The following is a 12,825-nucleotide window of genomic DNA, read 5'->3' on the forward strand; positions in this document are numbered from 1 at the left end:
ACGGTACTTGTAGCTCAATCATTCATTAATTCAAAGGAAGCTGTGAATGGATGATGCGGCCGTGTGGGCGGAGCCCTGCACAGCTGCGCAGTTTTTGAATTGTGACAGCGGGTGCAGGGAGAAGGTCCCCCACCCGCTGTCCCAATAGGGGATCGGGTGGGTGCGGACAGGTGCTCTTTAATAACATATTTCCCTCTAAACACAGGCTTTTTGCACATGGACCTGATGTTTATATGCAGTTCCATAAAGGCGTTACACACACACACGTGTGTGTAGGTGTATAAAACATGTAAAATTCTACTTGTAGCTGCTATAATTCCATCACACTGCTACATACCATAGACATAGCCAACGCAGGCCTGTTCCACCAAAGAGTATGGTATCCCCGCATCTTCAAGAGCTCTCTGACCTGTAAGAGGGAGGAACACACAGCACAAACACAACAATATAAGTGACTAATTCAATTTTCAGAGTTCTTAACTTATTTTTTTTAAATCAAGTTATTTTTATGGAGGCAAATAAAAGATTTTCCAATTTTTTGAACTGTAAATGTACACAATGAAAAATGAAGACATCTACATCAGAATATCACATAAAGGTAGTAAAACGTTTGAGGAATGGCTACATAGCAACAAAACAACATAAAAGTAACAACAATCTCAATCCTACTTCAATGCCTTGTATGTAGAGTTTAGGTCGGTGCAAGGTCCATGTTTACCCGCACAGGGATGCAGAGGTGTTCTGTGCTTCCCAGGCAGTCCCATTCATGTCAATGGGATTGCAGCAGCTGCATGGACTTATGCAGGCCATACATGGTTCGAATTCCAAACGATTTTTCGTCCGAAAATCGAAAACGTCGTTCGCTCAGTAATCCAATGGTGCTATTAATGATTTAGAAAATCGGCCGGCCAAGTCAAAGTTCACCCCATATAACAGACAAAACTTCTGTTCCTTCCAGGTCATGGCTCATGCGCATATTCTTTTTGGAAAAACGATTGTACGATTTGACCATCGAGTCGAAAATCGGTCGATTTTCAGGAATTTTCCAACATGCCCGATCACCGAAAAGGGGAGGAACCACGAAAATCGGCCATGCCATTGACCCACTAACAGAGTGAAAATCAGCCAATTATTCTCAAGTCCGATTTTTGGATGAAAAAATCAGTCGAATTTCGACCCATGTATCGCCGGCATTAGTGTAATTCCACTCTGGGCTTGCTTACTACTTACTTCTGGTGAGTGCATTATGGTGGAGGTGCAGTGCGGAAATCACAGAAGTCACTACATTTTGTTGATTTGATCACATCACTATTTTTGGGACAATTATGATATTTAGAGGACTTATATATTTTCATTTGTTATTTCTTATACCGTCTATTTTGTTTCTTCATTGGAGTATTCTCTATTTCTTTTTTATGATGTTTCCTTTCTCTTTTACTATCACATTGGTCATCATTGATTATAACACACATTTTTATTAGTGCTGCAAATTGATATTATAGTGTTTTGTTTTGGTGGAGACAGAGGGTTTGCCACGTTGTGCTAGCTGCTTTACTTTTTCCTTTTTTGTCTTGCGCTCACCATTTATTACACAATGTTGATTAGGCAACTTTCACACTGATCCATAGAACAAATCACAGTAAAAATGCAAATTGCAATGCGTTTTTCGCAGGATGTGTGACTAAAAAACCGCATAAAAAAATGCAACTTGAGTGCGTTTTGCCATGTTTGCAATGTATTTCATTGGGTATGTGTGTTTTCGGTGCATTTATTTAGCGCACAAAAACCACAGCAAGCAGGATTTTACTAAACACAGCGGACCCACAATGGATCAGTGTGAAGAGGTTCACTGGTTACACGTTTTTCTTCCCCTTTTTTAATGTAAAAAGGCCGAAGAAAACCAAAAGCAGTGTGAAAGTAGCTGTAATCACCACATGCTACACTCAATCTCTGTATAATCAACTTTGTAATGTAATAATAGGACTCACTTAAACTATCCAATCAATCTGTATACAATCAGGCAAGCCCTTGAACTACATACTTGTCGGTAGATCTAACAGAGCTTGTACAACCAGATTGTAACTTGTGTAGTGACCTTAAAGTGTTACTAAACCCCCAGACCCTGCATTCACTATATCCAGTCTCCCACAGTACACACAACATGGAAATGCAATTACTTTAGCAAATATAAACTGCTAAATACCTTTTTTCATCAGTAGTATATAGCAGTCTTGAGACTTCTATCAGTGTCAGGCCAAGCACTGGTTAAAGCTTGTAGGAGGAGTTTTCATTCTGTTCTGACTGTCCTATGAGGCTGCATAACCCCGGACCCTCTGTCTGGCCCAAAATAATTATTACAAAAAAACTCACTAGCGATACACACTAAACTGAGCATATGCAGGGTGACTGCTAGGGCTCTGTACTATCAGCAGATGAATTGGGGACAATAGAAGAAGGGGAAGATCAGAGATGACAGGATCAAACAGCCTTTTTACACAATGCGGAGGATTAACCCCTTAGGTTCCACAGTGAGTATAACAAGCATGCTTTACTGCATATACAGACTGATTTTACTGTTGTGGGTTTAGTAACACCTCAATAGATTTGGTAAGAGATAGTAGAGTACTGTATGCAGTATTGTACATTTAGTACTCTGATGTCAAGCATCTGATGTGCGTCACTTCTGTTCTTTTTAGAATAGAAATACAGGCAGTCTAACAAAGGAGTCCATCCGTGATGAGGCCAGGGGACCAATGTAGGTCAAACCCGTCATACTTTTTGAAATTACCTAGAGAATCTCCTGTATTGGTAGGTATGTTCCTCTCTTTGTAGAGTGGAGAGGTAACTGTGATTTTCCCATTGACTATGAGTGGGCGGTAACAGATGTCTGTTTTTGAGCTGTATACAGGTCATAAAAAAGAATCTGGTAATAGGTACTTGAATGTGCTCTTCAATTATATAGAGTTCATAAACTTAGCAACATTTTTCTATGTCGCTTTAAAATGTAAAAAAAAAAAAAAAAATCAGCTTGTAAAAACTGATAATCTTTATGACTTGTTTTCCAATAGTAAATCAGTTTGAACCCAGAGCTGAAATGCAGAGATATTAGAATTCACTTCATACCTGCATTCACAGTTTCCTATCAAAAGAGGAGATCGGGATCTTTCCGTAGGTACTGGACATGTGTGCTGGGAGCGAACAGGGCCTAGACGCCAAGCGGCTGCACATTTGTGGCGTGAAGAGGTTAAAGCAGAACTCTAGGCAAAAATGTCTTTACATGTTCTAGTTGCTGATGTGCTACCTTCACTGAATACGTCATCCATCTTCTGGTTCACTCAGTACTTGCTCTGATATAGCCTATTCATTTTCAAATCAAACCGTTAATGCTCTTTGGATTCCTGTTTGTAAGACCGATGGCTGCTATGCCTCCTATTCCCCCAGCCACTGGTCCTGGCACATCCCTTTTCAAATTCTCTCTCCAGGAAGCAGTGATGTAATTCAGCCACACTTGCAGTGGTGGGCGGACCAAGACTCTCAGATACATTCAACATGTACAGGTCTAGTGTACCCACCCACATTCACTACAATTCCTTGGGGGCGCTGGGAACTGTAGTTTCCTTTTATTGCAGAGAGAGAGGAGAGGATATGATATAATCCCGGCTGTTACACCTCTTCCTTGGCAGAGCAGATGCTTTTATTTTTTGAAATACAGAGATGAGGGCATGAAAATTCATTTAGACTTTTCTCCTAAATGGGAAGGATTTTCAAGCGTTTTGTGTACGGCGGTGTACTAATGAGTGATTTTTTTTGCCTATGCTGGAGTTCTTCTTTAAGTCAGACGGAGCCAGTGATGGTATAAAAGCTTGACTGCTTGTCATCATAGTGCCAATAACCCAATATGATATTTCAAGTATATTATTTTGTTAACCCCCTTTGTTCATTATCTCTAAACACACACACAGGGGTGATTTTATTTAAAAAAACAAACAAAAAAAAAAAACTGCATAAGCGTTTGTCCATCAATACTGTTTGTAAATTCACTCTGTGCAATTGGCAACACTGAATGTTCTCAGGCTATATTCTCTGTAGATCTAATGTGTGATCGAAGAAAATGCCACATTGTGGCCACTAGATGGCACTGAATATATTAGGAAATAAGCATGCTCATCTGCTTCACCTAGTGCCCATAATGCAATATTTTCTGCATTCACACATTTCAACTTCCAGCAATATAGCCTGAGAACATTCAATTGTGCCCCATTCACACCGAATTCATTTATATGCAGTTTTGATGGACGAACAGCTATGTAAAAGTTTATATACATACATTTCATGCAGACATGAAAGTGGATCTCCACCTGTACCATGTGTATGTGCATTTGGTCCAGTGAAGTTTTAAACTACTGTCAGTGTCCCCTCTGGGTATACTTTCCCTCATCTCCTGTTTTAGAGACTACCACTAGCAAGAAACGAAGGGAAATCTATCCAGCAGGGACAGAGACAGCCATAAAGACCCGATGAAGATTCTAACCCTTTCCCAAGAACTAAAAGTATTTTTAATTTTATTGCTGTCTTTGTCCCGGAACCACAGGTATCGCGCTAAAGAGCCCTTCAGACTAGGTCCACACTTAACCGCTTTGCAGAAATGCACAGCAGTCCATTTAACATGATTTCCTATGGGACAGGTTCACATCTCCGCATTTTCACCCGGTGCGTTTTTTTGGAAGGGGTCAGAGACTTTTTTTTTTTATTAAAAGCAAAACGTTGCATTTTTTGGTTCTATAAACTTCAATGGAGATGGTGCAGAAAAGGATGTAGTGCGTTTTTGATGCGTTTTATTCTGCTCAGCAAGAAATTGAAAAAGAAAACCCTGCAGAATGCAAAACGCATCAAAAAACGCATAATGCACCGCAAAAAGCACTGCAGAAATGGATCAAAGGCAAACTGCATAGGTGTGAACATAGCCTCATGGAGAGTTCAGGTCTCCCATTTAGATGCCGGGATAATAAGGGGATTGCTGTGCATAGGGATTTGATACTCAGTAATCCGCTCTGATACACAAAACACAAGATGAATTGGTTCCTTCTCTCACCAGCTTCCTTCGCCATGTCTGGATAATCAATGGAATCACGAGGCTTCAGAAACTGAAAGGAGAAACAGATCATTATTGATACCTTCTATATTACTAGATCAGATGAGTTCTAAAGTGAAAGAATTAAGAAATGGATGGCCTAACATAGGAGTGCAGGACTCTGCAGTCCTTCTACATATCAGGAGTGTATTGATAGGCATATGTTTTTATTGGTTTTGTTTTAGATAACAGTGGGGACGGGTTAGATCTCCTGTCAGGTCTTTATTGCTGTCTGGATCTCCATTGGGGGCATTAACCACTCTATTTTTCAATAGGAGGTAATTGGATACTCCAAGAATCAACTATCCCTAGTGTGATTACCTATAAATATTGAAATCCAGTTATATTTTGTGTATTGAGGAATACATCCAGCTCTTTTTTTAAAACAATACTCTATTGAGCAGGACAGAACATGGAAATGCAATTATTTTAGTAAATATAAACTGCTAAATACCTTTTCTCATCAGCAGTTAGAGCAGTCTTGTGACGTCTATTAGTGTCCAGTAGAGCACTGGTAAAAGTTGTAGGAGGAGTTTTCATTCTCCTCTGACTGTCCTGTGAGGCTGCATGACCCCTGTCCGCTGATTGGACCTATGCTGATCACATGCACCCTCCCAAAGAAAACAAGAAAACATAAAACAAAAACCAGGAATACCCAATAAACTGAGCATGTGTAGAGTGACTCCTAGAGCTCTGTACTATCAGGAGATGGATTGGGGACAGTAGAAAAAGGGGAGGAGCAGAGAAGACAGGATCAAACAGCAGTTTTACACAATGCAGAGGATTAACCCCTTAGGTTCCACAGTGAGTATAACAAGCATGCTTTACTGCATATACAGACTGATGTTACTGTGGTGGGGTTAGTAACACTTTAAATCTCTTTTCCTCCAGACATAAAGAGTGCTCCCTTGTCTATTATTATACAGGATTTATATAGCGCCAACAGTTTGCTCAGCGATTTACAATATAAAGGGAGACAATACAGCAAAGATACAATTCAATACAAGAGGGATAGGAGGGCCCTGCTCTTGGAAGCTTACAATCTAATAGGGTGGGGCTGGTAGAACAAAAAAAGTATTAACTGTGGGGGGTGAACTAATGGGAGAAATAGAAGATTCGGTTATTAACTGAAGGCAGAATAGGTTTCCCACGAAGAGACAGGTTTTCAGGGATCACCTAAAAGTGGACAGAGTAGGAGATAGTTAGGCAGATTGGGGTAGAGAATTCTAGAGGATGGGAGAGGCTCAGGAGAAGTCCTGGAGATGAGCATGGGAGGAGGAGACAAGGGAGCTAGAGAGCAGGAGGTCTTTGGAGGAGCGGAGAGGATGATTTGGGTGATATTTGAAGACAAGATTGGTGATGTAGTTTGGAGTGAAGTTGTAAATGTTATCTTTAATGGTTTGAATTTTATTTTTTGGGCAATGGGAAGCCAGCGGAGGGATTGGCAGAGAGGGGTGGAGGACAAGGAATTGTTGGTAAGGTGGAGGAGTCTATCAGCAGCAATATAAAAAATTTCCATAGCCATTCATCCATTGCAGGTATACTTGTTCCGTGCAAATTGGGCAAAACACAATTGTTCCTCAGGCTACTTCCTCTTCTGAATGAAGGGTTTTTTTTTTGGTTGAAGAGATTTTTAATGAATTGTTTTGCATTTTGTTACAAACACCTTGTGGGGCAAAAATGGTTGCAGGTTAACACAGCATAAAAATACAATTTCATGAAATGGGAACTGGGTCAGGTTTGAATAATAAACTGGGTTGTTCTTATCCAGATTGTCGATACAGAAAAACAAAATACAACGAGTTGGCCAAACGGTCTGGATCCTCTCTATTTGAAGAGGTTCTGGGTGACGGGGAAGGTAGAGAAGGTGGGCATGGTAGACACAGGGGAGAAAGGGTAGATAAAAGGGCTACTGGGGGCAACATACGAGGGACGTTCGAGTCAAACTGGGACTTTTAACTTTACAGGTATAAAAAGGATGCCAGTGTGGTGGTACTCCATGCAGTAGTAAGCCACAAGTGTGTCCTATTACTAAAATAATAAAGTGCAGCGCTAAGAAGGATGAAAAGTCAATAGAGTGATAATCTAGTATCACAATGGTGAACTGTAGAGATACGGATTCCCGCGGTTTCCACTTTGTCAGAGTAACAGAAATGCGCACTCACCGGAAACGCATGGGTTATGCGCATGTGTGATTATGCATCACGGGCAATGGGAACATCAGAATCCAGGCAGCCAGGCGTCTCCCTCACGGTGGGTCATCACAGACTCCTGTTACAGGATCCCCTTAAGGTAAGCCAGGTGCTTCAGGAGAAAACTCCTCTCAGGATGGCAAAGTGCTTTCTCTATGGGAGTGAAAGCTCCAGACAGGAGCCCCAGAAAACAAATGCCCAAAATAGTGTAGTATGTTCAGAATCTCAGGTTTATTTATAAAAACAGCAGCAGGTCAGTATGCATATGATACATCATGAAAATATGAAATGCATAAGGTAAATGATGCAGTACTGACCCCAGTGGTGTAGAACGCCGGGCCTCCTCGTGGCTCCGGCGGGTAAATGACGTCACGCTCTGTACAGTTCCTCCTTAGGCCTTTCGTGCTAAAGGCACATCATCAGAGGGGAGACTGCACAGAAGCGTGACCGACGCCAATGTCAGAAATAGGGGAATTGGCACATGCGCAATGAGCCGCGGCCATTTTCCCGAAGACGAACACACACTGCGCATGCGCGAGCACGGCAGCGCCATTTTGCCGTGGATCCGCGATCTACCATGTAGTGAGGAGGAGACAAAAAAGTCTCAGTGTGCAAACCCAGACACGGTTGTTAGCTATGTCACAGACCCCAGGGAATAAGCTGTAAACACTATACCATTATAGGGAGTGGAAGTGCAAATATCTGTAACATTAACCGTGCACAATATGATCTATGGGGTATAGAGATCCCCTCAGTGAATGGCATAAGCTATATAACGGACCATGGCAAGATGCAGAATACAAACGTATACATGCTACAAACTTCAGATATCAGGAAATAAAATGAGGATATAAAATTAAAACACAGATGTTATATATATCATGTATTGGGTCTGGCAGAATAGCATATCTAATATCACAATACCAGACCCAGTCAGGGTATTGGATATATGTCCCATAATAAATATATATGGAAACAACTGGAAATCAGGATAAACAGAGGTAAAAAACCAGAAACGCTTTAAAACTAGAAGAAAGGTTAATAAAAACCGTATACTCCATTCTTGCGCCCGTCTCCCAAATGAACGCAAGAAACAGGGCGGAGGCAATAAGTAATAAAAAAGACTGGTATAACAGTCAGGATAGATATAAAATAAAATGCCAGATAATAGAATGTTATGCATATGGAAAAAAATGTCTCCCATGATAAATTCCAAATGCTAAAATGTTATACACATGGAAAAAATAATATGCGCTTGGAAAAATAACTCTCATGCTGGAAATAATCACATGATGAGAATCCAACATAATTAAAACATAGTATACAAGAGAAGCTCAAATCACAATATATGATTAAATGAAAAATAAAACCGTCAGTTGTTAGCAATGAAGCAATTGACGTCTACCTCAATGTTGTGGCCCAAAGGATGTAAAGTTTGGAGGTCAAACACCCATTTAGTTTCGGCTTGGGAAACTGCCCTAGTTTTATTAATACCCCTCCAATGGTTATTGATCACATCAATACCAATAAATTTGAGTGAAGAAGGGTCTTTATTATGGTGGAGGCGGTAATGATTTGATAATGAGTGCTCCCTAAAACCCTTCTTGATATTGGAAACGTGCTCACGTAACCGGTCACGTAGACGTCTTGTTGTCCTGCCAATATACTGTTTTTGACAGGGACATTGTAGTAAATATACTACAAATTTGCTTTGACAGGAGATGAAATGTTTGATGTTATAAATTTTGCCAGTAACTGATGATTGGAATGTACTGACTTTCCTCTTTCTGGTATTGTCACACTTACAGATGATGCATCTATTACAGGGGTGAAACCCTTTTAGATCATTAAACAAAGAAATGCTATTAGGAGGATCCACAACATTTGGTGCAATCATGTGCCTAACAGCGGTTGCTTTCCGAAATACAATTTCCGGTTTCTCCGGTAGTATTGCTGTTAGAACTGGGTCCATTTTTAAAATACCCCAATTATTGTTCATTATTTTATTGATTGCCTTATATTGGGTTGAGAAAGATGTGACGAATGGGCAGATTTTTTTCCCTTGATTGTTCCTTGTTTTATCCATCAACATGGTGTTTCTATTCATCTGCGCCACTACCCGAATAGTCTGATCAAGGGTTGCCTCACTATATCCCTTCTCTAGAAACCTGTGTTTTAAGACATTGGCCTGAACATGAAAAGTCTCATCATCCGAGCAATTGCGCCTAATCCTCATTATCTGTCCTTTAGGAATATTAGACAGCCATTTGGGATGATGACAACTCCCAAGAGGAATAAAGCTATTGCGATCTGTTGCTTTAAAGAAAGATCTAGTGGTAATCCTGCCCATGTAGTTGACAAGAGTTAAATCTAAGAAATTAATCTCATCACGGCTATAAACATATGTGAGTTTGATGTTAAGAGTATTGTTATTTAATGAGTTAAAGAAGTTTATGAGAGACTCCTCCTCCCCATTCCATATAAGCAAGATATCATCGATGTATCTTTTGTAAAACAGCAGTTCAGGCCAATCTCTGGCAAAAATAAGGTCCTCCTCCCACCTGGCCATAAATAGGTTTGCCAGGGAGGGGGCAAACTTTGCCCCCATTGCCACGCCTCTTATCTGCAGATAGTAATCTTTGTTAAACCAAAAATAGTTCTTAAACATAGCAAATTCTAAAAGCTCTAGAATGTCCTATTACTCCTGGGCAGTGCACATGTCGGGGGTCAGTCCAGAGACCGTTAACCACTTACCCTCCTGAGGATTTACCCCCCTTTCTGACCAGGCCATTTTTTTGTTACTTCACTGCGTTACTTTAACTGACAATTGCGCGGTCATGTAATGCTGCACCCAAATGAAATTGATGTCCCTTTTTCCCCCACAAAATTGAGCTTTCTTTCAGTGGTATTTGATCGCTTGTGAGTGTTATTATTTTTTGCGCTATAAAAAAAAAAGCTGACAATACTGAGAGAAAAAGCAATATTTTTGACTGTTATTAAGCATGTCCAGTAAAAAATTTTAAAAAAATAAAATTTTGTCATAAATTCAGGCCAAAATGTATTCTGCGACGTCTTTGCTGAAAAAAAAAATTCCAATACGTGTAAATTAATTGGTTTATGTGAAAGTTATAGCGCTTACAAGTGGCGGTATAGATACTGGAATTTTTTTTTTTACTAGTATTGGCGGTGATCAGCGACTTATAGCAGGACTGTGAGACTGCGGCAGGCATTCTGACACTGGGGGGAACTGACTTGGTGTCACTGATATCCCCAGTGACACCAATACAGTGATCGGTGCTAAGAAAAAAAAAAAAAAGCACAGACATTGTATTAATAGCACTGGGCAGGAATGGGTTAACATGAGGGGCGATCAAAGGGTTAACTGTGTGCAGTTTTACTTGTGTCTGTGCTACACTGTAATCACACTGCTTTGGATGGCTGTGCTGTGCAGTGCAGTGTCCAAAGCAGTGTGCATGAGCTGACAGGGATGAGAACTGTATTGTTTACATACAGTTCTCCTCCCCGACGGAGATGCTCGGTAATCACCGGGCGCCGGTGAGTAATCACCGGCTGGAACCTGGTGATTGATAGCCACGAATGGCGGCGCGGGTAGAGGGTGCGCGCCCCCTATCCGGAAATGCAAAATCACGTATATACGTATATACAGTGGGGCAAAAAAGTATTTAGTCAGCCACCAATTGTGCAAGTTCTCCCACTTAAAAAGATGAGAGAGACCCGTAATTGGCATCATAGGTAGACTTCAACTATGAGAGACAAAATGAGAAAAAAAATCCAGACAATCACATTGGCTGATTTGTAAAGAATTTATTTGCAAATTATGGTGGAAAATAAGTATTTGGTCACCTACAAACAAGCAAGATTTCTGGCTCTCACAGACCTGTACCTTCTTCTTTAAGAGGCTCCTTTGTCCTGCACTCATTACCTGTATCAATGGCACCTGTTTGAACTTGTTATCAGTATAAAAGACACCTGTCCACAACCACAAACAGTCACACTCCAAACTCCACTATGGTGAAGACCAAAGAGCTGTCGAAGGACACCAGAAACAAAATTGTAGACCTGCACCAGGCTGGGAAGACTGAATCTGCAATAGGCAAGCAGCTTGGTGTTAACAAATCAACTGTGGGAGCAATAATTAGAAAATGGAAGACATACAAGACCACTGATAATCTCCCTTGATCTGGGGCTCCACGCAAGATCTCACCCCGTGGGGTCAAAATGATCACAAGAACGGTGAGCAAATATTCCAGGACCACACGGGGGGACCTAGTGAATGACCTGCAGAGAGCTGGGACCAACGTAACAAAGGCTACCATCAGTAACACACTACACTGCCAGGGACTCAGATCCTGCAGTGCCAGACATGTCCCCCTGCTTAAGCCAGTACATGTCCGGGCCCGTCTGAAGTTTGCTAGAGAGCATTTGGATGATCCAGAAGAGGATTGGGAGAATGTCATCTGGTCAGATGAAACCAAAATAGAACTGTTTGGTAGAAACACAACTCATCGTGTTTGGAGGAGAGAGAATGCTGAGTTGCATCCAAAGAACACCATACCTACTGTGAAGCATGGGGGTGGCAACATCATGCTTTGGGGCTGTTTCTCCGCAAAGGGACCAGGACGACTGATCCATGTACAGGACAGAATGAATGGGGCCATGTATTGTGAGATTTTGAGTGCAAACCTCCTTCCATCAGCAAGGGCATTGAAGATGAAACGTGGCTGGGTCTTCCAACCTGACAATGATCCCAAACATACCGCCCGGGCAACGAAGGAGTGGCTTCGTAAGAAGCATTTCAAGGTCCTGGAGTGGCCTTGCCAGTCTCCAGATCTCAACCCCATAGAAAACCTTTGGAGGGAGTTGAAAGTCCGTATTGCCCAGCGACAGCCCCAAAACATCACTGCTCTACAGGAGATCTGCATGGAGGAATGGGCCAACATACCAGCAACAGTGTGTGCCAACCTTGTGAAGACTTACAGGAAACATTTGACCTCTGTCATTGCCAACAAAGGATATATAACAAAGTATTGAGATGAACTTTTGATATTGACCAAATACTTATTTTCCACCATAATTTGCAAATAAATTCTTTCCAAATCAGCCAATGTGATTGTCTGGATTTTGTTTCTCATTTTGTCTCTCATAGTTGAGGTCTACCTATGATGCCAATTACAGGCCTCTCTCATCTTTTTAAGTGGGAGAACTTGCACAATTGGTGGCTGACTAAATACTTTTTTGCCCCACTGTATATATATTGTGAATGAAAGTGAATGAGTTGCTTGCAGAAGTTACCTCTTACGTTGGGCCAAGTTTATCTTTTTACAGTGATGTTTGTTTTATTATACTGTAGTTAGGCCTTGTTAGTTAATTTCTTAACCCAGTGATCTTTGAACTTCTTCAAGTTGTTCAGGTAGATCTCCACCTCTCCAAGGTTGCCTATCCCTGCTCTATATCACACATGGGCGAATGTTTTATACATTT

General features: G+C 41.1%; 1 protein-coding gene across 1 annotated transcript in view; it reads right to left on the minus strand.

Moving 5' to 3' along the window:
- SCP2 (sterol carrier protein 2) overlaps window positions 1-12,825 on the minus strand; it is a 68,156-nt gene that overhangs the window by 53,862 nt on the left and 1,469 nt on the right. Inside the window, exons 2-3 of the mRNA XM_089666617.1 lie at window positions 5,093-5,144; window positions 338-409 (exon numbers count right to left, since the gene is read on the minus strand). Coding sequence (XP_089522743.1) covers window positions 338-409; window positions 5,093-5,144 — 124 coding nt within the window. The remainder of the gene's footprint in view (window positions 1-337; window positions 410-5,092; window positions 5,145-12,825) is intronic.

Source organism: Staurois parvus, unplaced genomic scaffold (assembly GCF_062004578.1).
Source record: "Staurois parvus isolate SC_StPar_1 unplaced genomic scaffold, SC_StPar_1.0 ptg002753l, whole genome shotgun sequence".
Lineage (NCBI taxonomy): Eukaryota > Metazoa > Chordata > Amphibia > Anura > Ranidae > Staurois > Staurois parvus.